Source organism: Mixophyes fleayi, chromosome 6 (assembly GCF_038048845.1).
Source record: "Mixophyes fleayi isolate aMixFle1 chromosome 6, aMixFle1.hap1, whole genome shotgun sequence".
Lineage (NCBI taxonomy): Eukaryota > Metazoa > Chordata > Amphibia > Anura > Limnodynastidae > Mixophyes > Mixophyes fleayi.
Window position 1 is genome coordinate 215,992,856 of NC_134407.1, and position 27,068 is coordinate 216,019,923.

A 27,068-nucleotide genomic window follows, 5' to 3' on the forward strand; every position below is an offset into this window, starting at 1 on the left:
CAGAAGGGGACCAGGGACACAGTGTGATACAGAAGGGGCAGTGTGATACAGAAAGGGCACAGTGTGATACAGAAAGGGCACAGTGTGATACAGAAGGGGCACAGTTTGATACAGAAGTGGCACAGTGTGATACAGAAGGGGCACAGTGTGATACAGAAGGGGCACAGTGTGATGGAAGGGTCGCAGTGTGATGGAAGCGGCACAGTGTGATACAGAAGGGGCAAAGTGTGATTCAGAAGGGGCACAGTGTGATGGAAGGTGCATAGTGTGATACAGAAGGGAACCAGGGACACAGTGTGATACAGAAGGGAAACCGTGTGATACAGAAGGGGCACAGTGTGATACAGAAGGGGACCAGTGTGATACAGAAGGGGCAAAGTGTGATTCAGAAGGGGCACAGTGTGATGGAAGGTGCACAGTGTGATACAGAAGGGGCACAGTGTGATGGAAGGGGACTAGGGGCACAGTGTGATACAGAAGGGGCACAGTGTGATGGAAGGGACACAGTGTGATACAGAAGGGGCACAGTGTGATGGAAGGTGCATAGTGTGATACAGAAGGGAACCAGGGACACAGTGTGATACAGAAGGGAAACCGTGTGATACAGAAGGGGCACAGTGTGATGGAAGCGGCACAGTGTGATACAGAAGGGGCACAGTGTGATACAGCGGGGGCACAGTGTGATACAGAAGGGGCACAGTGTGATGGAAGGGTCGCAGTGTGATGGAAGCGGCACAGTGTGATACAGAAGGGGCAAAGTGTGATACAGAAGGGGCACAGTGTGATACAGAAGGGGCACAGTGTGATACAGAAGGGGCACAGTTTGATACAGAAGGGGCACAGTGTGATACAGAAGGGGACCAGGGACACAGTGTGATACAGAAGGGGCAGTGTGATACAGAAAGGGCACAGTGTGATACAGAAAGGGCACAGTGTGATACAGAAGGGACACAGTTTGATACAGAAGTGGCACAGTGTGATACAGAAGGGGACCAGGGACACAGTGTGATACAGAAGGGGCAGTGTGATACAGAAAGGGCACAGTGTGATACAGAAGGGGCACAGTGTGATACAGAAGGGGACCAGGGACACAGTGTGATACAGAAGGGGCACAGTGTGATACAGAAGGGGCACAGTTTGATACAGAAGGGGCACAGTTTGATACAGAAGGGGCACAGTGTGATACAGAAGGGGACCAGGGACACAGTGTGATACAGAAGGGGCAGTGTGATACAGAAAGGGCACAGTGTGATACAGAAAGGGCACAGTTTGATACAGAAGTGGCACAGTGTGATACAGAAGGGGCACAGTGTGATACAGAAGGGGCACAGTGTGATGGAAGGGTCGCAGTGTGATGGAAGCGGCACAGTGTGATACAGAAGGGGCAAAGTGTGATTCAGAAGGGGCACAGTGTGATGGAAGGTGCATAGTGTGATACAGAAGGGAACCAGGGACACAGTGTGATACAGAAGGGAAACCGTGTGATACAGAAGGGGCACAGTGTGATACAGAAGGGGACCAGTGTGATACAGAAGGGGCAAAGTGTGATGGAAGGTGCACAGTGTGATACAGAAGGGGCACAGTGTGATGGAAGGTGCACAGTGTGATACAGAAGGGGCACAGTGTGATGGAAGGGGACTAGGGGCACAGTGTGATACAGAAGGGGCACAGTGTGATGGAAGGGACACAGTGTGATACAGAAGGGGCACAGTGTGATGGAAGGTGCATAGTGTGATACAGAAGGGAACCAGGGACACAGTGTGATACAGAAGGGAAACCGTGTGATACAGAAGGGGCACAGTGTGATGGAAGCGGCACAGTGTGATACAGAAGGGGCACAGTGTGATACAGCAGGGGCACAGTGTGATACAGAAGGGGCACAGTGTGATGGAAGGGTCGCAGTGTGATGGAAGCGGCACAGTGTGATACAGAAGGGGCAAAGTGTGATACAGAAGGGGCACAGTGTGATACAGAAGGGGCACAGTGTGATACAGAAGGGGCACAGTTTGATACAGAAGGGGCACAGTGTGATACAGAAAGGGCACAGTGTGATACAGAAGGGGCACAGTGTGATACAGAAGGGGCACAGTGTGATACAGAAAGGGCACAGTGTGATACAGAAGGGGCACAGTGTGATACAGAAGGGGCACAGTTTGATACAGAAGGGGCAGTGTGATACAGAAAGGGCACAGTGTGATACAGAAGGGGCACAGTGTGATACAGAAGGGGCACAGTGTGATACAGAAGGGGCACAGTGTGATACAGAAGGGGCACAGTTTGATACAGAAGGGGACCAGGGGCACAGTGTGATACAGAAGGGGTACAGTGTGATGGAAGGTGCATAGTGTAATAAAGAAATGAAAAGCCAGGCAGAAAGGGGTTCAAGGAACTGGGATGGGGAAACGGGGATGATAAACTGCAATATGGATATGGAATGGAAAGGATAAATTACTCCAACGAACCTCAAAAAAGAATAAGAGAGAATATTCAGGGGAACAACTGTATAGGAAGAGCCAGAAGACAGCAGGACACCAAACAAGAGAGCAGCATGTATTATTATAAGTGCACTGCATGGTTTTATAATGAGTCACAGAATTCAGAAGTGACATCTAAAACATTTAAATTGCAAAGTAGGGGCTATATTATTCCTTTTCATGTGATAATTTTTGACAAATACATGCGACATTTTGACATTTCCATTACTATGTTACTAAAATATGTTTCGCTATATCTTTTTGCTTATTTCATTTTTTTCTATAGATTGGGCATTTCTACTAGAATCTGCAAGTCAAAATACACTGACAATGAACGTTTTCAATGTGTTCTGAGAAACCTTACACAGGCTTAAGCTAAATGACCAAGTTTATTTTAACAAACATTTACAGCAATAAGAATCTTTGTACAAAGGTATAAAACCCATTCCATTCAGTTCGGAGAAACATGAAGGCATAAAGGGATTCAGTTCTGTGTATTATCTATTGCTCATCAGAAAGGTGCTCTGCACGGTACACTGCTAATCATATGGGACAATATAATCATACACCAATCAGCTACAGCATTAAAAGCGCCTGCCTAAAATTGTGTAGGTCCCTCTTGTGCCAACAAAACAGCTCTGACCCGTCGTGGCATGGACTCCACAAGACCTCTGAAGGTGTCCTGTGGTGTCTGGCACCACCAGACATTTGCTTCAGGTCCTTAAAGTCCCGTAAGTTGCAAGGTGGGGCCTCCACGGCTCAGACTTGTTTTTCTAGCACATCCCACAGAAGTTCAATCAGACCTCAAACCATTCCTGAACAATTTTTGCAGTGTGGCAGGGTGCATTATCCTGCTGAAACAGGCCACTGTCATCAGGAACAACCGTTGTCATGTACTTGGTCTGCAACAATATGTGACACATGTCAAAGTAACATCCACATGAATGCCAGGACCCAAGGTATCCCAGTAGAACATTGCCCAGAGCATCACACTGCCTCCACCTGCTTGCCTTCTTCCCATAGAGCAAGGGTCAGGGAACTTGTTTACCTTTTACGCCAAAATATATTTAGATATGCCGACGTTACCCCCTTGATTTGAAAGGAAGGAAATCATATATTATTAATTATTGGAATTCCAAATTTTATTGAATCTATTCAAAATTTCTTTGAAAGCTTCAACTTCAAAACTTCAGGTTTTGGAGAAATGATGTTGTTTCATTTTTGATACGAGAGCATCAATATTGAGGCATTTTGATGTCAGAGCAATTTGGATACAGTCTTCAGCGTCCAATCGATTTCTCTGCTTTGTTTTTATGTTCGTTAGAGTGGAAAATCCTTGTTCGCAAATGTAGGTTGTTCCAAAAGGCAGCAACTTTTTGACTGCCTCCTCATGTGCAATTTTGAATGCCTTTGTAGCTGTTGACATCCAAAAATATGACAGATCTGCTTTGTTTTCAAATGCAATACGGGCTTCAGTATTCCATCGAAGCTCAAGAAGTGCCTCTGCCAACCCTTGAGGTTCTTCTGGTACAACAGCAATTTCACATTTAAAGTGGTCTACAACCCAGCTGACAGCATTTGAATCGGCAGCATTACCCCCAGGAATTAAATTTTTGCCCCATTTGGGGTAATTTACCCCTGTTCCCTGACCACTGCCATAGACCATCCTGGTGCCATCCTTTCCCCAGGTAAACAACGTACCCGGTGGTCCACATGATGTAAAAGAAAACATGATATATCAGACCAGGCCACATTCTTCCATTGCTCCATGGTCCAGTTCTGGTGCTCACGTGCCCATTGTAGGTGCTTTCAGCGGTGGAAAGGGGTCAGCATTCTCTGGCTGTGCAGCAAGCGGTGATGCACTGTGTATTCGGACACCTTTCTACCAGCATTAACTTTTTCAACAATTTGTGCAACAGTAGCTTTTCTGTGGGATTCAGCCTGACAGGTTAGCCTTGGCTCCTCATGTGTATCAATGAGCCTTGGCTCCTCATGTGTACCAATGAGCCTTGGCTCCTCATGTGTACCAATGAGCCTTGGCTCCTCATGTGTACCAATGAGCCTTGGCTCCTCATGTGTACCAATGAGCCTTGGCTCCTCATGTGTATCAATGAGCCTTGGCTCCTCATGTGTACCAATGAGCCTTGGCTCCTCATGTGTATCAATGAGCCTTGGCTCCTCATGTGTACCAATGAGCCTTGGCTCCTCATGTGTATCAATGAGCCTTGGCTGCCCATGACCCTGTCGCCGGTTCACCGGTTGTCCTTCCTTGGACCACTTTTGGTAGATAGTAACCACTGCAAACCAAGTACATCCCACAAGATCTGCCATTTTGGAGTGGTCTCTGACCCAGTTGTCTAGCCTTCACAATGTGTCCGTTGTCAAAGTCACTCAGATCCCTACAGTTGCCTATTTTTCCTGCTTCCAACACATCAATTTCAAGAACTGACTGTTCACTTACTGCCTAATATATCCCACCCCTTTACAGGTGCCATTGTAATAATATAATCAATGTTATTCACTTGTCAGTGGTTTTAATGTTGTAGCTGATCGCTCTATACTGCTCATCAAAATATGCATATATTACGTTGGGCACAGCTGGTTGTATACTTTTTGGGTATTTGATGCTGGGCACTGGTGGGTGAAATGATTGGTACTTTTGTTATAATATGCTGGTCATTGGGGGGAGTGCAGCACAGATATAGTTATAGGATATTTGATACAGATCTCACTCTACCAACACTGTAAAACGACAGTACTTTGATATAAACAACATCCAGTATACCTATTTTGAGAAAATGACTGCTGAAATCCCATTCTGTCGTTTATACTTTCATGTGCGTATTGATTTAAGGTTTATATAAGTGATTTTGCAATGCTAATATAATCAAGGCCTTTCTAGAAACGTCTACACATTTTCTCAGGAAGGTGTCTTTGGGCCTACTACACATGCTCAAGCTTTCTTATCAGTAGCAAACCAATAGAATGTCTGAACACCTACACCTTATGTGTAAATGATTTTAGGGTCCTGGTTAATAAAAGCAAGGTAACTGCGACAGAACATCGCCTCAGCTTGGATCACTGCAGGGATGCCAAGAACCTGTTTCCTTTTCATTTTTCCTAGCTTTCTAGTTCATGTGCCATAAGCTGCATGGAGAAAGACGGGGTCCTAGGATATTTTTAGCAGCTAAGTATTTTCTTATATTTACTCTTTGTACTATTTTAACTTTCTTTTGTATTATATTACTCTTTTATAATATATATTTCACAAAATAAACAATATACTTGTTTGACAACCTGAGTTTCACATGTTATTAATCCATTGTACCCCAAACCCAAAGTTTCCAACCGGGAACACCTATGTATGAAACCATATTGCCTATCTACTACCATCTGGAGAAGGCTCTTTATAAAAAGTTTATATAAAAAGTTTATATAAAAATTTGTAAAGGCCCGTTTTGTTTTTTTTGTTAAAACTTGACATTTTTTATTATGTTTTTAAAGTAAAACAAAACAGAAACAACAATATATACTGGATGCAATTAATAATATCACACAGTTGTACAATCAACATTGCTTACATATAATGAAAACACCAAACAGAAACATAAGACATAAACCAGAAATAGATAGGCTGCAGGAGGGGGGGCATAAAAAGCTGTTTTTAACTATATTTTTGCTGCTGTTTTTTAGATTTCTTTTGGCTTACAAAATTCTGTTTCCCACTTGTATGAGTTCTTAGGTGTTGAACAAGGTAACCCTTTGTTGCAAAACATCTCCCACATTCTGAACATGGAAAAGGCTTCTCACCTGTGTGAATTCTCTGGTGCGTTATAAGATTTGATTTCAGCGAAAAACACTTTAAACACAGAGAACATGTGAATGGTTTTTCTCCTGTGTGTTTTCTCTGATGTCTATCATGAACTGATTTTTGAGCAAAACATTTCCCACATTCAGAACATGAAAATGGTTTCTCACCTGTGTGAATCCTCTGATGTATAATAAGATTTGATTTAAGTCTACAGCTTTTCCCACACTCTGAACATGAAAGTGGCTTCTTACGGTGATATATTTTATGCTTATTAAGCTCAGATTTCAATTTAAACCTTTTTCCGCATTCAGAACATGGAAATGGCTTCTCATTTCTGTGAATTCTTTTATGAATAGCAAAATGCGATTTTTGAGTGAAACATTTCCCACATTTTGGACAAAAAAATACTTTCTGTTCTTTATGAGCTTTACTAAGTGTACTAATATCTAATTTATCAATAAAACATTGCTCATAACTAGAAGGATCAGATGACAGATCTGCACTGTGGAGTACTTGAGGTATATTCGGAGTACTAGGGTTTGCATCCGGAGAATCTTGTGTGACTTTATCTTCTATTTCCCATCCTGGAGATGAATGGAGATGTACCTCCAAGGTATTCCTGATGCTGTGCATATCTGCTGGGAATTAAATATATGTCTGTTGATATAAACATCTGTACAAGTCATGTTTTTTTGCGCAATGATGAACATACTGAAATACAACACTCCCATAATATGAGTGTACTGTACTGATAAACGTACATTTCTGCAGCAAAAGCTGACATATGAATATCACACTGTGTCTCTGGTCAGTGACTGGATCACTAGGGTGAGTCAGGAGTCTGTGAGTAAAGATCAAATTAGAGTCCCCTGTATTGAGCTATATGAGAAACACCAGAGTGTGGGCAGAAGACTTGTCAGATCTCTGGTCTGGTAACACAATGATAAGATGTGAGGAGAGCAGGAGTCTAATAGGGGATGAGGGCTCCTGACTCCCCCACAGTTCAGAACCGTTTTTCTCATTAGTTTGTACTGACAGTGGAAGGAGCAGTAGGAACTAGGAAATGTGTGACATTTTGTCATTAGCGTTTAATACTCACCTGTGCTGATATCTGTAGGGATTTCCTCCTCCTTACACTGCTGATCACCCCTAACATCCGTATTTATTTCTCCCTCAATAACAGTCAGGTCTTCTCCCTAAATAGACCATAAGTGTCCAGTAAATTGAGATCAAAGAGAAGAATATCAGTGTATATGACCCACAGATCATATAGTACTTTAGTATGTTGTATTTGGTAAGACCCTCAATTCCATCTACCTGGTATTCCTGCGAGATATTGTGGCTTACCTCTGTACAATTATGGGAATAAAGATGATGGGGACATCTCTCTGGGGTATTTCTGTTACTGGATCCATCTGTAGGAGACACAAAGTGACTGAATACATTGTTTATATGTGATTATCAGATGATGTGTATATAGGTGGTTTTTCTCGCTGCTCTCTCCTTTGCAATAAATTAAAGTATCCTCTTACCCAGTGATGTGAGGGTCTGGCGATTCTCCATCATCACGTCCTTGTACAGATCCTTGTGTCCCTCTAAATACTCCCACTCCTCCATGGAGAAATAGACAGTGACATCCTCACACCTTATAGGAACCTGACACACACAATGATACAGTCATCACCCAGACACATCCCCTGGTGTTACTGTATAATGTCCCATTCCCAGCAGTCACCTCTCCAGTCAGCAGCTGAATGATCTTGTTGGTGAGTTCTAGAATCCTCTGGTCATTGTTTCTCTCATGTATCAGTGAGTGAGGTGGAGGCTCCGTGATGGGGCTCTGGGTCCTGCTCCATCCTCCTGACACACGGAGACAACTGTTGGGTGTCACACACTCCCCAGGCGTCTTCTTCACTACTGTGTAATTCTATGTATTGCAAGAGATAATAATAATAAATATCACTAAATAAATTCCTAGTATCCCTCACTTTTCCAGTCAGGTTCATGTTTTATTAATAGAGATAATAGTGATGTCACTGTGACACTCCCAGAACCCCTCACCTCTCCAGTCAGCAGGGAGGTGATCTCCAGGGTGAGGTTTAATATCATCTCATTCCTGCCCTTGTCCATCCTGAGCACTGAGGACGGGCTCTGGTCCAGCAGAGAACGGGCGACACCAAAACCTGTCACTATAATAATATAACACAGTAAACCAGTAATCTGCACACAGAGGTCTTATCATGTAACTCAGCACTGATGAAGGTCATCTTAAGAGACCACCAGGATGAAGCCACTGATTTGCCCAGAGATTTACACCCTGAACACCAGAGCAGGGTCAGAAGCTCAGTGGTTGTGTGAGGACACCAGGACCTTGTACTGGACCAGGTGAGAGGGGTCAGTGCTGAGTGTGAGTCTGCAGCACAGGGACAGACCTAACTGATCACATGACCAGCCGCGGAGGATGATGGGTAATGTAGTCCCTGCTGCCCCCACCCACAGAGGATACATAACATGACGTGTAATGGTTGCGACTAAATCCCCTTCAGCGTAGGTACCCGGTACCTACACTGCATGGGAAATAGCACACTCAGTGTGAGCCAGCTAAATCCCCTTCACCGAAGGTACCTTTTGGCCCCCTGCTGGCCGGGTCATGAACTCGAAGGGGATTTAGCCAGCTCAGTGTGAGCCAGCTAAATCCCCTTCACCGAAGGTACCTGGTACATACACTGCATGGGAAATAGCACACTCAGTGTGAGCCAGCTAAATCCCCTTCACTGAAGGTACCTTTTGGCCCCCTGCTGGCCGGGTCATGAATTGGAAGGGGATTTAGCCAGCTCACAGTGAAGTGTCTAAATCCCCTTCAGTGTAGGTACCTGGTACAATGACTGTATGGGAAATAGGATTTAGCCAGCTCTTAGCCACACTTATACTGTCTTATATTACTGAGGTTGTTTTTGGTGATGGTAGTATCAGTACTAAATAACAAGAAAATGGATAGTATAATATGTGCATTTTGTCTTGAATTTGTTTCCAGGTCACCTAAAAAAATAATAATATTTATTTAGCCATTTATTTTTTAAAGATAAAATGTACTTATTGGGCCAACCTTTTAAGAGTTAATTTCTCTTGTGGTTACTCATAAATGATCCATATTGATCTGTAGATATCTAAAAACAAGATCATTTTAGAGTGAGAAATAGAGAAACTGAAGATACAGGGTCATAAATTGGAAGCAACAGCAAGAAATGCAAACTGAAAGGTCAACTCAAAGTAAAGGATAATGTGTAGATATTAGCCCATGAGAAAAGTTATTTGCAATTATTATTTTTATGCTAGAACCTTAATGCACAGTAGCATGCATTAGATATATATGAAGAGCCCCCTCTCCCTCTCTATTCACAGAACTTGTTTTCATCAGCAGAAAATTATAGTTGTCAGTTCATTTCTATGGTGTTACTTAGTATTCTCTGGGGCAGGGCCATCTTTTCCATTGGGCACCATGGGCAGGTGCCCGGGGGCCCCAGGGGCAAGGGGGCCCCATAGGCAAGTCTCTTAATAAAATAAATAATCCTGCAAAAGAAAAACTTCAAGGGTCACTGAGCGAGTACATTTAAAAAAAGCAGTGCATCGAGGCCCATATATATATATATATATATATATATATATATATATATATATATATATAGGGCCCCCGATGCACTGCTTTTCCCGGGGGCCCGTAATGTTGTTAAGATGGCCCTGCTCTGGGGAATATTCAATTCAGTCTGGAGCATGTAGATTTGCTTTCAGAAATTGACTATTGTACTTGTATGCTTTGTAGTGGATAATTTAGGTTGTTTTAATCATACTTGCCCACTCTCCCGTATTGTCCGGGAGACTCCCTAATTCTGCATAGATCTCCTGCAGTACCTGGTTGGTTTTCCCGCATCCTGCCACTTCCCAGTTAAGTGGTCAGGATGGGGTCCTCCATGACGTGAGTCACAGCAAGCTGCGTAATGTAGGCTTTGCCACCTGGGTCATATTAACACGGATGCATAAATGTATAGTTAAGAGCGGTACTTACATTACACGATCCCCTCCCCTCCAAGAAATGTTCAGATTTTAGTGTTAACATTTTTAGTTAAATAAGTACTTGGATATACCCATGGTGTATATTTTACTCAAGGGGTACTTATGTGGCATTATTTAGCACAATGGGTCTGGTGACTCCCCAGTCATTGGCTCCAGTCCATGTACTAGGATATCTCTTCCCTATCCTAATCCTACTGGAACCATACTCAAGAAGGGCACTGGGAGTAGGTATGGCAATTATAACAAGAGCGCAGAATGTTGATCAATGCAAGTAAGGCAGACAAGAGGAGGAATCATTCTGAGGATGCCCTATCACAGTAAAATCTTATATATATATATATATATATATATATATATATATATATATATATATATATAAATCATTGGTCTGCTTGTCTGTCCAGTTATGCATTCAGACACCCCTGCACCGATTGGGATGAAACCAACACGAGATGGTCCAGTTGAATCCTGTCCAGGTGTTAGTGAGATTAGGGTCCCAGTAGAACCTCCCGTTGGTGTACGCTAGGCAGAACTTTGACCTGGCGAGCCTGTCCTGGTCCTTCCACTAGATGGATTTCAATGACATTTAATCTAAAAACAAAAATCACACTGGGCAGCCACCTAATGGGTGTGTTGGAAGACCTGCTAAGCTTCTAATTATTTTGAAAAGGTTGACAGTTACATCCAACTCATTGATAACTTAATAGCTTGAAGATTTAAACCCAGGCAACGGCAGGTACTTCAGCTAGTAATTAATAAAAAAGGATCTTTATTCTTAAGATTATTTGCATAATTGCCTTTCTTTCAATGCCACAGCTTTTGTCTCTCAGCACTTATTGTGGTGGGTACAGCGTGCACTGAAAATTAGAGTGCACTACATTTGTGCACCTCAAATTTAGATTCAGACACAAACCTAACTTAAAATTACCTGGACTGAATAAAGATGTAGGCACACTATACAATTAAACACCTGTGTGATTACGATGGATCAGTTGCAAATTGCATTACAAGTTACTTCTTGCTGCTGTAGGTGGAAAATTAAGTTTATTATGCGGGGACCCTTCTTATAATCAGATGTGGTGTAATAGACTTCGTGCTAGATGCATCTTTTTAAAAAAATTTGGACATATTTGAATATAACAATAATAATGTAATAATTGTCAGGCTAAAAGTAATGTAGGCATTCAATAAAAAAATCCTAATATGTGGAAGATGGTTCTCATAATATATTGGTAAATTATGTCATTACTTTTTTTCAAAAAGATAATTAAGAGAATAGATAGTATATTATTTGTTTTACAATCCTTGGTTCAGCAGGTATACTTTATGCATTTATCTAATATTTTGACATGCTTGTAGGACACACGAGGAAAGCGTGAAGGTCTCTTCCACACGGGTCACATATAGACATGTAAAAAATATCTAACATAAAATGGTAGAGGGGTTTGGGTCAAAACTTATCTTCCAGGTCTGGTGGCTTGTAAACAAAAGAAAATGTGCTACATATACAGCAGTGTGTATGTCCAAGTTGTGGCCAGTGTTCCTACGTGTGTAAGTTACTGGACATTATGAATTATTGTGCACCATTTTCACAGAGAGGCGCATGGTATCAGCACTAAATAGGTTATTATAAAAATTAGATCACAAACAGTGCAAGACAATGGGGTATATTTACTAAACTGCAGGTTTGATAAAGTGGAGATGTTGCCTATAGCAACCAATCATTTTCTAGCTGTTATTTTGTAGAATGCACTAAATAAATGATGTCTATAGCAACCAATTAGATTCTAGTTATCATTTTTTTTGTGCATTCTACATAATGACAGCTAGAAAATGATTGGTTGCTATAGACAACATCTCCACTCTTACAAAGCCGCAGTTTAATAAATATACCCCCATGAGTGTGCTGGTCCGGCCGGCTGCCTGGATCAGTCACCCCCTCCTGGGTCCTCCATTGCTGGGGGAGAACCTTGGTCGGCATAGCAATTACAGGTAAAGTACAGACTTGATATACTAAACATTGAGATGTTTTTGAGAAAGTTAAGCAACCAAAGCAACAATAAAGATGTAGTAATTTTAATGGTGAAATAAATAACTAGTTTATTACAACCTTACCTCTGAAATATACAAAAAAAGCTGCTTTCAGTATGTTTTGTTTACATCACATTATGTACTTCTTACTAAGTATTCAAATATACAGTATATTACAACGTTCAGCTGTCTGTAATATGTAACAGCACACACAAATGTCTGATAACGTCCATTTACAATATCAGGTAATATATCCCACTTGCTGGCCCTCATCGTAACAAGCTACAACATAACTATCACTCTTCGCGGTAATTTCATCAGGCATTATCAGGTGGATAATAACATGAAGTTCGAGAGTAGAAATAAAATAATAAACTGTCTCTATTAGGTTTCTTGCTTTCTCCTTCGTTAATATCGCTTGATGGACGGACACTTTAAAATGGGAATCCCATAACAGTCCGCTCCAGAACGTGTCCTTTTACCCTCTGGGAGTCACAAGCACTATTTGAACTCTTCCTTAAACAGATGAGTTTTCAGCAGGATCCTGCAGTTAGAGACGATACTTGACAGAGATATTCTGTTGAACATTTCCACGGGCAGCATTCAAGAAGGGTCATAGTCCTGAGAGCGGAGGTAACCTGGGAGAAGCAAATAAAAAAAGCGTCAGCGTAAGCAGAGGGTTGGTATGTACAGAGATTGTGATAATAGATATAAGTGGAAATGGATAGGACAGCACTAAATACTTTTGTAGTGACAAGATGATTTCAGTAAGACAACAGTAATTAATGACGGAGAGTATAGAGGTTATTTCTGCAGCGACTATTTGAATGGATTGTAGGAGACAAAGATATCATTACAGTAGTCTGGACAGTATGTAACAAAAATTGCTTTGTAGTATAAGAAAAAATGTTTTATTTCTGAAAGAGTAATCAGGGAAATAAAACACAGAATAAATAATAGGATTTTTATATATAGTCCCCTGGGAGACACTGCATGACTGGTCCTTACACTATACCCCAATGTTTCCCAGACACTTTAAGACATCCTAGAAGTTCACCGTAGCTCTACCCCCTCTATACTACTCTCCCCATAAGCCGGCGGTTCCCAAACTGTGCGCCGCGGTGCTGTCACTGGGGTGCCGCGGGCCAAGCATTGAAAAAAAGAAAGAACACAGAAACTTACCAATCTGTCGGGCGCCGGGACCCAGCAGACTCATCTCTCCCGCAGCTGTCACTGAATATCGACGTCAGTAACAAGCTGCTGCGGGAGAGAGGAGTCTGCTGGGTCCCGGCGCCCGACAGATTGGTAACTTTCTGTGTTCTTTCTTTTTATTCTATGGCTGGCGCGCGGCAGAGGAGTGAGAGGGAGCGTGACACCGGGGCACAGCAGGACAGACAGCGGGGCACAACAGGGCAGAGGAGGGTGACAGAGGGGCACAACAGGGCAGAGGAGGGTAACAGCGGACAGAGGAGTGCGACACAGTGTGACAGAGGGCAGAGGAGGGGGACATTGTGAGAGAGGGCAGAGGAGGGGTGACAGAGCAGAGGAGGGGGGACAGCGTGACAGAGGGCAGAGGGGTCAGTGTGAGAGAGGGCAGTGTGTCTTGATGCAGAGGGGGCAGTGTGTCTGGATGCAGAGGGGGCAGAGTGCCTGAGGGCAGAGTGTCTGGATGCAGAGGGGGCATTTTTGCATACAACTAAATAAGTATTTCTGTCCTGACCTAAATACTTATTACAATTTTTTGACCCAACTACTTCTAAAACAGGACTGCTCAATAATTATTTTGGAGGGGTCCCTTGAAAAAATTTGGAGACTCTAAGGGTGCCGCGAACTGCAAAAGTTTGGGAACCACTGCTATAGGCCTTCAATTTATGTTTAACCCTGAAGAGGAGTAGACAGGCTCAAACATTAGCGATCATGGGTGGGCAGAACACCATCATGCCAATTTCTTATTAGCAGACTTGGCGACTGGGCACCTAGCAGACAAGAGGAAAAAACAGGAGAGAAACCTGGGCACCTTAGCTTTTGGTACATTAACAGGAAGAAAAGCACTTTTTCCTCCTGTCACCCAACTAATAATATTGTCGAGCTACGGCCCAAACAGGACACCCACAGAAAACGCAAGTGACTCAAGAGTCTTCTTAGACTGCCTGTGAACCCCAGTACTGACTTTGGCCGGGTCCTGTGGAGGAATCCAGCATTGTGAGTGGGGGCATTAGAGTAAACACCACCTCGTTACCTCCATTCTTACGCTCAGAGCGTTAGACAATCATCCAAGCTGTGACATTAAAGTCGTAGACTTTGGAGACCACCCCAGTAATAAAATTCTAAACTAAAGGCCTAACAGAAGAGTGGTATACAGCAGGAGTAGTGTCAGTGAACTTCCAGAATGTTTTATATTGCCCTTTCGCCTGGTCCCTACCGTATCCTCCAATGGTTCCTGGTGTCCCGCAATGAATGCCTGAAAAATAGCCAAATTTAAAAGTTATGGATAAGTGAGAAAGCTTTAGTATGCCACCCAAAAAAGTGTGTAGAAAACTGGATGTATTGTTATTTTTGTGAGAGAATTGAGAAAAGTCTTATGTACAGTGTTGTGACAAAAGCAATTATACTCATGGCCTGTAATGAAAATATCATCTGAGTAAAATGTGGTTTTGTTTATTAAAGATTACTGCATCTAGTCACAACATCTATGGCAAGAACGGTCTCTGTATTATTATCTCACTTGCCGGTAAGGCTCTACTCCTCTTTCAAATAAAAAGTACCTTGTTTCATTCTGAAGTAAGAGGTGTCAGGTTTGAGGCAGCGGGGCATGCGAGGGAAAAGCTGGTGGGCGGCAGTGAGACACGATTGTGGGCAGCAGGCCTGTGAGGGAAAAGAGAATGAGCACATGTCATGGGGAATAGCAGATAAAAGATGGTGAGTGTTGTCAGGGTATTGTTGGTTGAGGAGGGGCTGTGTGGGGAAGAGGCTTCTCCCTCACATGCCCCTTCTGCCCACATGCCCCCCCCCCCTCTGTGCCCTGCAGCTTCCATCACACATGCCCCGCTATGCCAAGAGAGAAAGACACACACACACTACCATGTGACCCCTATGTCAAACAGCTTCCACCACACATACCCCCTGTGCCAGCCCTGCATCCACCACACATGCCCCCTGTGCCAGCCCTGCTTCCACCACACATGCCCCCTGTGCCAGCCCTGCTTCCACCACACATGCCCCCTGTGCCAGCCCTGCTTCCACCACACATGCCCCCTGTGCCAGCCCTGCTTCCACCACACATGCCCCCTGTGCCAGCCCTGCTTCCACCACACATGCCCCCTGTGCCAGCCCTGAATCCACCACACATGCCCCCTGTGCCAGCCCTGAATCCACCACACATGCCCCCTGTGCCAGCCCTGCTTCCACCACACATGCCCCCTGTGCCAGCCCTGCTTCCACCACACATGCCCCCTATGCCAGCCCTGCTTCCACCACACATGCCCCCTGTGCCAGCCCTGCTTCCACCACACATGCCCCCTGTGCCAGCCCTGCTTCCACCACACATGCCCCCTGTGCCAGCCCTGCTTCCACCACACATGCCCCCTGTGCCAGCCCTGCTTCCACCACACATGCCCCCTGTGCCAGCCCTGCTTCCACCACACATGCCCCCTGTGCCAGCCCTGCTTCCACCACACATGCCCCCTGTGCCAGCCCTGCTTCCTCCACACATGCCCCCTGTGCCAGCCCTGCTTCCACCACACATGCCCCCTGTGCCAGCCCTGCTTCCACCACACATGCCCCCTGTGCCAGCCCTGCATCCACCACCCACACATGCCCCCTGTGCCAGCCCTGCTTCCACCACACATGCCCCCTGTGCCAGCCCTGCTTCCACCACACATGCCCCCTGTGCCAGCCCTGCTTCCACCACCCACACATGCCCCCTGTGCCAGCCCTGCTTCCACCACACATGCCCCCTGTGCCAGCCCTGCTTCCACCACACATGCCCCCTGTGCCAGCCCTGCTTCCACCACACATGCCCCCTGTGCCAGCCCTGCTTCCACCACACATGCCCCCTGTGCCAGCCCTGCTTCCACCACACATGCCCCCTGTGCCAGCCCTGCTTCCACCACACATGCCCCCTGTGCCAGCCCTGCATCCACCACACACTAGCTTCCCTTCTACTTACCTTTTTGTACACGATAGCAGCCAAGATCCGAAAGAAACGATGGCGCTCCTGCACGGATAATACAGCCTTCCAGCAGCCCGCCTAACACTTTGTACCATGTGACCGCTGCGATCACATGACCCTGTGACGTCATATAGACGTGCCAGGGTACCTAAACCGAAGGGGATTTAGCTGCTACCGACGTGTAATACGGGGTATGGAGGAGGCCGCACCGGCCGGGTGACCCCAGCAGACATTGGGGAGGATCATGTGCCCCCCCCCCCGGCTATATGGGGGATTCGGGGTTTCTTTTATTACTTACAGCATACGGGAACTTGTAAATGTGACAATGTCCGGGGCTATATCAGGAAACAATCAGACCACATTTCCCGTCATCCCCCGCGGCTCCCGTCACCGATCATGACGTCATCAGACAGCGCCCCGTTGTCTCTCTCTCCCCACAGTCTCCGATCCCATCAGTCAGAACCAGTCAGTCACGAATGTTCCCCGTCCTCCACCCATGTCATATACACATACACTGGTGCTCCGGTGGTAGCGGCTAAATCCCCTTCGGCTTAGGTACCTGCTCACGTCAATATGACATCACAGGGTCATGTGACCGCAGCGGTCACATGGTACACAGTGATGGAAGCTGGGCTGGCACAGGGGGCAGGTGTGATGGAAGCAGGGCTGGCACAGGGGGCAGGTGTGATGGAAGCAGGGCTGGCACAGGGGGCAGGTGTGATGGAAGCTGGGCTGGCACAGGGAGCAGGAGTGATGGGAGCTGGGCTGGCACAGGGGGCATGTGTGATGGAAGCTGGGCTGGCACAGGGGGCAGGTGTGATGGAAGCTGGGCTGGCACGGGGGCAGGTGTGATGGAAGCTGGGCTGGCACAGGGGGCAGGTGTGATGGAAGCAGGGCTGGCACAGGAGGCAGGTGTGATGGAAGCTGGGCTGGCACGGGGGCAGGTGTGATGGAACACAAGGCGCAGGTGTGATGGAAGCAGGGCTGGCACAGGAGGCAGGTGTGATGGAAGCTGGGCTGGCACAGGGAGCAGGTGTGATGGAACACAAGGCGCAGGTGTGATGGAAGCTGGGCTGGCACAAGGCGCCAGGTGTGATGGAACACAAGGCGCAGGTGTGATGGAAGCTGGGCTGGCACAGGGGGCAGGTGTGATGGAAGCTGGGCTGGCACAGTGGGCAGGTGTGATGGAAGCTGGGCTGGCACAGGGGGCATGTGTGATGGAAGCTGGGCTGGCACAGGGGGCATGTGTGATGGAAGCTGGGCTGGCACAGGAGGCATGTGTGATGGAAGCTGGGCTGGCACAGGGAGCAGGTGTGATGGAAGCTGGGCTGGCACAGGAGGCATGTGTGATGGAAGCTGGGCTGGCACAGAGGGCATGTGTGATGGAAGCTGGGCTGGCACAGAGGGCATGTGTGATGGAAGCTGGGCTGGCACAGGGGGCAGGTGTGATGGAAGCTGGGCTGGCACAGGAGGCATGTGTGATGGAAGCTGGGCTGGCACAGGGAGCAGGTGTGATGGAAGCTGCGCTGGCACAGGGGGCATGTGTGACGGAAGCTGCAGGGCACAGGGGGCATGTGTCAGTAAAGCATGTGGGCAGAAGGGGCATGTGAGGGAGAAGCCTCTTCCCCACACGGCCCCTCCTCAACCAACAATACTCTGACAACACTCACCAGCTTTTCTCTGATATTCCCCATGACACATATTACATTATCTTTTCCCTCACTGGCCCCCTGCCCACAATCGTGTGTCACTGCTGCTTACCAGCTTTTCCCTCACATGCCCCGCTGCCTCAATCCCGATACCTCTCTTAAGGCACCTTTTATTTGTAAGTGGAGTAGAGCCTTACCAGCAAGTGAGATAATACAGAGACCGTTATTGCCATTGATGTTGTGGATTTGTTTTTTATAAATACTGTATCTAGTCACATGTTACTCAGATGGTATTAGCATTACAGGCCGTGAGTATAATTGCTTTTGTCACAACACCGTACATAAAAGATTGTCTCACAAAAATAACAATACATCCAGTTTTCTAGGCACGTTTATCAGGTAGCATACTTCTGCCTTCTCACTTTTCCATAACTTTTAAATTTTGATATTTTTCAGGCATTCATTGCGGGACACCGGGAACCATTGGAGGACAGTGTTGGGACCAGGTGAAAGGGCAATTTAAGACATCCTAGAACAGTGATGGCTAACCTATGGCACTCCAGGTTTTGTGAGACTACAAGCCCCAGCATGCTTTGCCAGTAGATAACTAGCTGATAGCTGGCAGAGCATGCTGGGATTTGTAGTTTCACAAACACCTGGAGTGTCACAGGTTAGCCATCACTATCCTAGTAGTTCACTTACACTTTTTTATACTCCTTTCCTGTTAGGCCTTCAGTTAAGATTAATTGCCCAGCGTGGCGGGGCATATTTTTTATTACTGGGGTGCTCTGTAGGTCGGCAAGACTGAGTGTTAACATTTCCCACCACAGTGCTGGAAGATAGGTTTATCAAGTTGCTGTGGGCCACAGGAATGGGTACCTCTTTAAGTTGGGGCAGGCTTCATGTTTCCTTACGGGGCCTGGGTCAGGTGGGGGATACTGGGTATATGTAAGCTCCAATGTTGTGAAATGCTGGTTCGAGCAGCTTATTGAGGGCTTCTTAGCTGGCAATCAGTGCTCTGAATTGCTCCTGTTGGTGGAGCAGATTCAGAGAGCTACAGAGTATTTGGGAGAGGTGGTCCTGGCCAATGGATTGATTGGGGCATGGATATCTGCCTCTGTGATGTTGGCTTGTTGGACTCTCTGGCTTTAGTCCTTGGAAGCTGATATGGAGTCTAAGAAGACTCTTGATTCACTTCCTTTTTCTGTGGGTGTCCTGTTTGGGCCGTAGCTAGTCAATATTATTAGTTAGGCGACATGAGGAAAAAGTGCTTTCCTTCCTGTTAATGTACCAAAAGCTAAGGTGCCCAGGTATCTCTCGTCTGCTAGGCCCCCAGTCACCAAGTCTGCTGATCAGAAATTGGCATGATGGTGTACTGCCCACCCACGATCGCTGACGTTTGAGCCTGTCTACTCTTCTCCAGGGTTAAATATAAATTAAAGGCCTATCGGAAGAGTGGTATAGAGGGGGTAGAACTTCTAGGATTTCTTAAAATGTCCGTATGACTGGTCCCTACACTATACTCCAATTTTTGTTACATACTGTCCAGACTCCTGCAACCTCCCATCTTGCAGCAATGATATCTTGGTCCTCTACAATCCATTCAAATAGCCTCTGCAAGAATAACCTCTCTACTCTCCATCATTAATTACGCCTTTACTGAAATCCTATTGTCTTCCATTTTAATTATCTTTTCACTACAAATGTATTTGGTGTTGTCCAATCCATTTCCACTTGTTATATCTATTATCACAATCTCTACATACCAGCCCTCTGCTCACGCTGACACTCCCCCCGAGCCCCCCCCCCCCCCAAGCTACCTCCGCTCTCAGGACTACAACCCTTCTTGAATGCTGCCCCTGGAAATCTTCAACAGAATGTCTGTCTGTCAAGTATCGTCTCTAACTGCAGGACCCTGCTGAAAAGTCACTGGTTTAACGAACAGTTCAAATGGTGTTTGTGACTTACTTCTCCCAGACCTGTGCTCCAGAGGGTAAAAGGACACGTTCTGGAGCGGACTGTTATGGGTTTTCTTTTTTTACAGTGTCTGTTGATCAAGCGATATTAACGAAGGGGAAAGCAAGAAACCTATTAGAGACCGTTTAATATTTTATTTCTACTCTCGAACTTCATGTTATTACCCCACCTGATAATGCCTTATGATTTTAAATCGAAGAGTGATAGTTATGTTGACGCTTGTTATGATGACCAGCAAGTGGTTTATATTACCTGATATTGTAAATGGACGTTATCAGACATTTGTGTGTGCTGTTACATATTACAGACAGCTGAACGTTGTAATATACTGTATATTTGAATATTTTGTAAGAAATACATAATGTGATGTAAACAAAACTTACATGTAATTGCTATGCCAACCAAGGTTCCCCCCCAGCAATGGAGGACCCAGGAGGGGGTGAGTGATTTAGGCAGCTGCCCAGACCAGTACACTCATGGGGGTATATTCATTAAAGTGTGGCTTTGAGAAAGTGGATACATTGCCTATAGCAACCAATCAGATTCTAGTTATCATTTATTTGGTACATTCTACCAAATGACAGCTAGAATCTGATTGGCAACATCTCCACTATTGGGATTTTTTTATTGAATGCCTACATTTCTTTTTAGCCTGACAATCATTATATATTCACAGTTGTTCTGAGTTAAAAATGTCCAAATTTTGGATAAAAAAAATGCATCTAGCACCATTTCTATTACACCACATCTGATTATAAGAAAGGTCCCTGCATAATAAACTTAGTTTTGCACCTATATCAACAAGATGTAACTTGTAATGCAATTTGCAATTGATCCATCATAATCCCACCGGCTCTTAGTTGTACAGTGTGCCACTAACTACATCTCTTTTCACTGCAGGTAATTTTAAGTTAGGTGTGTGTGAATGTAAATTTGCCGTGCACAAATATGGTGCACTCTAATTTTCATTGCAAGTTGTGCCCTCCACAATAAGTGCTGAGAGACAAAATCTGTGGCATTGAAAGAAAGATAAATCAAATAATATTAAGAATAAAGATCCTGTTTTATTAATTACTTGCTGAAGTACCCGGCGTTGCCTGGGTTTAAATCTTCAAGTTATTAAGCTATCAATGAGTTGGATGTAACTGTCAACCATTTCAAAATAATTAGAAGCTTAGCGGGTCTTCCAACACACCCATTAGGTGGCTGCCCAGTGTCGTTTTTTTTTTTTTTATATTAAATGTCATTGAAATCCATCTAGTAGAAGGTCCGAAACAGGTTAGTCGGGTCAAAGTTCTGCCCAGCGTACAGCAACGGGAGGTTCTACTGGGACCCTAATCTCCCTAAAACCTGGACAGGATCTAACTGGACCATCTCGCGTTTGTTTCATCCCAATCGGTGCAGGGGTGTCTGAATGCATAACTGGACAGACAAGCAGACCAATGATTTATATATATATATATATATATAAGATTTTACTGTGATAGGGCATTCTCAGAATCATTCCTCCTCTTGTCGGCCTTACTTACATTATTCACCATTCTGCGCTCGTTATGATAATTGCTATACCTACTCCCAGTGCCCTTCTTGAGTATGGTTCCAGTAGGATTAAGGATAGGGATGAGGTACCCTAGTACATGGACAGGAGCCAATGACTGGGGGAGTCGCCAGACACATCGTGGTTAATAATGTACCCCTTGAGCAAAATATACACCATGGGTATATCCAAGTACTTTTTAATTTAAAATGTTACCACTAAATTCTGAACCTATCCTCTAGGGGTGGTTAAGTGTGAGGATGGAGGGGAGGCAGGGAATCGTGTCATTTTGATATTGCCCCCAATGATTCATTTATACAGCCGCATCAATATGACCTAGGTGGCAAAGCCTACATTGCACGGTTTGCTGTGACTCACGTCCTACCCACTTCACTAGGAAAACCAACCCAGTACTGCGAGAGATCTATGCAGAATTAGGGAGTCTCCCGGACCATCCGGGAGAGTGGGCAAGTATGATTAAAACATAACCTAAAGCATACACTACAAAGCATACAAGTATAATAGTCAACTCCTGTAAGCAAATCTATATACACCAGACACAGAGAATACTAAGTAACACCAAACAAACTAGCTGGCAACTATAATTGTCTGCTAGCGAAAACAAGTTATGTGAATAGAGAGGGAGAGGGGGGCACTTTATATATGTCTAATGCATGCTGATGTGCATAGAATAATAATTGTAAATACATTTTCTCATGGGCTAATATCTACACATTATCCTTTACTTTGAGTTACTTCCAAATTATGACCCTGTATCTTCAGTTTTTCTATTTCTCACTCTAAAATTATCTTGTTTTTAGATCACTACACATCCATATGAATCATTAATGAGTAACCACAAGAGAAATTAACTCTTAAAAGGTTGTCCCAATATATACACTTTATCAATAAAAAATTATTATTTTTTTCGGGTACTTTGGAAACAAATTCAAGACAAAATGCACATATTATACTATCCATTTTCATATTATTTAGTACTGATACTACCATCACCAAAAACAAACTCCGTAATATAAGATAGTACAAGTGTGGCTAAGAGCTGGCTAAATCCTATTTCCCCATACAGTCATTGTACCAGGTACCTACACTGAAGGGGATTTAGACACATCACTGTGAGCTGGCTAAATCCCCTTCCAATTCATGACCCAGCCAGCAGGGGGCCATAAAGGTACCTTCGGTGAAGGGGATTTAGCTGGCTCACACTGAGTGTGCTATTTCCCATGCAGTGTATGTACCGGGTACCTACGGTGAAGGGGATTTAGTCGCAACCGTGCTCAGGTGTACCCTGTGTAAGGTGAGCGCCCCCCCCCCCTTATTATTACCTGTACCCTGTGTAAGGTGAGAGCCCTCCCTTATTATTACCTGTACCCTGTGTAAGGTGAGCGCCCCCCTTATTATTACCTGTACCCTGTGTAAGGTGAGAGCCCCCCTTTATTATTATCTGTACCCTGTGTAAGGTGAGAGTCCCCCCTTATTATTACCTGTACCCTGTGTAAGGTGAGCGCCCCCCCTTATTATACCTGTACCCTGTGTAAGGTGAGAGCCCCCCTTATTATACCTGTACCCTGTGTAAGGTGAGAGCCCCCCTTATTATTACCTGTACCCTGTGTAAGGTGAGAGCCCCCCTTTATTATTATCTGTACCCTGTGTAAGGTGAGAGTCCCCCCTTATTATTACCTGTACCCTGTGTAAGGTGAGCGCCCCCCCCTTATTATTACCTGTACCCTGTGTAAGGTGAGAGCCCTCCCTTATTATACCTGTACCCTGTGTAAGGTGAGAGCCCCCCCTTATTATACCTGTACCCTGTGTAAGGTGAGAGTCCCCCCTTATTATTACCTGTACCCTGTGTAAGGTGAGAGCCCCCCTTATTATTACCTGTACCCTGTGTAAGGTGAGCGCCCCCCCTTATTATTACCTGTACCCTGTGTAAGGTGAGAGTCCTCCCTTATTATTACCTGTACCCTGTGTAAGGTGAGAGCCCTCCCTTATTATACCTGTACCCTGTGTAAGGTGAGAGCCCCCCCTTATTATTACCTGTACCCTGTGTAAGGTGAGAGCCCCCCTTATTATACCTGTACCCTGTGTAAGGGGAGAGCCCCCCTTATTATACCTGTACCCTGTGTAAGGTGAGAGCCCCCCCTTATTATTACCTGTACCCTGTGTAAGGTGAGAGCCCCCCCTTATTATACCTGTACCCTGTGTAAGGTGAGAGTCCTCCCTTATTATACCTGTACCCTGTGTAAGGTGAGCTTCCCCCCTTATTATTACCTGTACCCTGTGTAAGGTGAGAGCCCCCTTATTATACCTGTACCCTGTGTAAGGTGAGAGTCCTCCCTTATTATTACCTGTACCCTGTGTAAGGTGAGAGCCCCCCCCCCTTATTATACCTGTACCCTGTGTAAGGTGAGCGCCCCCCCTTATTATTACCTGTACCCTGTGTAAGGTGAGAGTCCTCCCTTATTATTACCTGTACCCTGTGTAAGGTGAGAGCCCCCCTTATTATACCTGTACCCTGTGTAAGGTGAGAGCCCCCCTTATTATACCTGTACTTTGTGTAAGGTGAGAGCCCCCCCTTATTATACCTGTACCCTGTGTAAGGTGAGAGTCCCCCCTTATTATTACCTGTACCCTGTGTAAGGTGAGAGCCCCCCCCCCCTTATTATACCTGTACCCTGTGTAAGGTGAGCGCCCCCCCTTATTATTACCTGTACCCTGTGTAAGGTGAGAGCCCCCCTTATTACCTGTACCCTGTGTAAGGTGAGCGTCCTCCCTTATTATTACCTGTACCCTGTGTAAGGTGAGAGTCCCCCCTTATTATTACCTGTACCCTGTGTAAGGTGAGAGCCCTCCCTTATTATACCTGTACCCTGTGTAAGGTGAGCGCCCCCCCTTATTATTACCTGTACCCTGTGTAAGGTGAGAGTCCTCCCTTATTATACCTGTACCCTGTGTAAGGTGAGAGCCCCCCCTTATTATACCTGTACCCTGTGTAAGGTGAGTCCCCCCTTATTATTACCTGTACCCTGTGTAAGGTGAGAGCCCCCCCCTTATTATACCTGTACCCTGTGTAAGGTGAGCGCCCCCCCTTATTATTACCTGTACCCTGTGTAAGGTGAGAGCCCCCCTTATTATTACCTGTACCCTGTGTAAAGTGAGAGCCCCCCTTATTATTACCTGTACCCTGTGTAAGGTGAGAGTCCCCCCTTATTATTACCTGTACCCTGTGTAAGGTGAGAGTCCCCCCTTATTATTACCTGTACCCTGTGTAAGGTGAGAGCCCCCCCCTTATTATACCTGTACCCTGTGTAAGGTGAGCGCCCCCCCTTATTATTACCTGTACCCTGTGTAAGGTGAGCGCCCCCCCTTATTACTTGCTAGGAAGAATCGTCAGGAAACACGCCAAGGGTCGAGGTCACGGGCAAATCAGCAGAAACGGAGATTTAAGCCAAAAGGTCAAGGGCACAGGCAAAAGACAAATCCAGGAAACAGGCAGGGGTCATACACGGCAGGCAACAATCCAAAGGCTTAACACCAAGAGTACAGGAGTACAGCAGCAGGCAGCAACACAGGAATCTGGAAGCTATAACTGGCAGGGAGGCTAAGCCCTCCCTGCCTTAAATAGTACAAGCAGCCAATCAGAGCCTGGCTCTGAAGTCACACAGCCCCCTGCATAAAATTAATTTATTTCATAAATTAGCCCGCAGGCTGGTGGGGCCAATTTGCGCATGCGCCCGGCTTTCATTCATTGCCGGGACGCGGTGCTGCAGAGGAAGCGTCCGGCCGTTGCCTTGGCAACGGCCAGGTCACGGCCGGAAGTGACGTCCCGGTCGTCAAGGTGACGGCTGGGACTTCAGGGAGACCAGGGGGTAAATGTATCAAGCTGAGAGTTTTCCGGCGGGTTTGAAAAGTGGAGGTGTTGCCTATAGCAACCAATCAGATTCTAGCTGTCATTTTGTAGAATGTACTTAATAAATGATAGCTAGAATCTGATTGGTTTTTCAAACCTGCTGGAAAAATCTCAGCTTGATACATTTATCCCCAGGAAGCGAGTCGCGGCGGGGGCGGTGAGTGCCGCCACAACTCGTAACAGTACCCCCCCCCCCTTGAGGAGGGGTCAAGGCACCCCGACATCCAGGTTTTCCAGGGAATTGTCTGAAAAATTCTTCAATGAGTTTGCGGGCATGTAAGCGTCTCCACGGAATCCATGATCTTTCCTCCGGTCCACGATCTTTCCACTGAACTAAGAAGTGAATTTGCCCCTGGAGTCCAGAATCTTCTCCACCAGGAATTTCCTGTGGCCCTCTGGGATGACAGGCTGAGATCTGCGTAGGTAACGGAGCCTAGACTTACGTGCAGGGATAGCCGGCTTCAGGAGAAAACAATGGAAAGTATTCAGCATCCTAAGTGACTGAGGAAGCTTTAGCCTGAAGGCGACAGGATTGACCTGTTTGGTGATCAGAAATGGGCCAATAAATCTAGGGCCCAGTTTTTTGCAGGGTTGTTTGAGCTTGATATTGCGGGTGGATAACCAGACTTCTTGCCCCACCTTAAATGAACAGTCCTTCCGATGACGGTCCAAAAATTTTTTAGACTGTGAACCTTTTTCCAAACGGTTTTGAGGTATGAAGCTGTGGAATGGATCTCCGGAAGGCCAGAATAGTTGAGGGATGATAATGAATTGGATCTTGGATGGAAGCCAAAATTACAGAAAAATGGAGACTTGGGTGGAGGAGTGAGATGCGTTATTGTACGCAAACTCAGCCCACGGAAGCAATGATGATCAATTGTCTTGAAATTCTGTGATGTAGAAACGTAGAATTTGTTCCAACGACTGGTTCACTCTCTCAGTCTGCCTATTAGATTAAGGATGATAGGCCGAGGAGAGACTGATGTTAATCCCCAGAAGACTGCAGAAGGACCTCCAGAATTGGGCGATAAATTGGGAACCCCGGACGGAAACAATATCAATGGGTAAGCCATGAAGATGGAAAACATGTTGTACAAATAGCACAGCCAGATCCTGAGCGCTAGGGAGTTTGGTCAGTGGAACAAAATGGGACATTTTACTAAAACGATCCACTATTACCCAAATTGTGTTGTTTCCTGAAGAACATGGCAGATCCACAATAAAATCCATTGACAGATGTGTCCAGGGTTTCATAGGCGGGGACAGAGGCATAAATGGACCTGACGGAGAGATTCTGGAAGTTTTGTTTTTTGCGCAATCTTCACAGGTGCGGACAAAGCTCTCCACATCCGAGGACAAGGAAGGCCACCATAGAACGTGCAAGAATTTCAAGGGTTTTGGAGATACCCGGATGCCCCG

General features: G+C 45.5%; 1 protein-coding gene and 1 long non-coding RNA gene across 2 annotated transcripts; both read right to left on the bottom strand.

The window, feature by feature from the left end:
- Positions 1-5,930: 5,930 nt before the first annotated feature.
- Positions 5,931-7,805, bottom strand: LOC142159965 (uncharacterized). Its single transcript, XM_075214876.1, has 3 exons — positions 7,633-7,805; positions 7,385-7,481; positions 5,931-6,923 (listed from the first exon to the last, which is right to left on the bottom strand). Exon 3 carries the CDS (start codon positions 6,916-6,918, stop codon positions 6,139-6,141), a length of 780 nt encoding a protein of 259 aa, XP_075070977.1. The 5' UTR covers positions 6,919-6,923; positions 7,385-7,481; positions 7,633-7,805; the 3' UTR covers positions 5,931-6,138.
- Positions 7,806-12,430: 4,625 nt separating this feature from the next.
- On the bottom strand, positions 12,431-15,395 carry LOC142160034 (uncharacterized). The gene is made up of 2 exons (XR_012693012.1): positions 15,153-15,395; positions 12,431-13,025 (listed from the first exon to the last, which is right to left on the bottom strand). It is a non-coding gene; the product is annotated as an uncharacterized LOC142160034 (long non-coding RNA).
- Between the last annotated feature and the right edge of the window lie 11,673 nt (positions 15,396-27,068).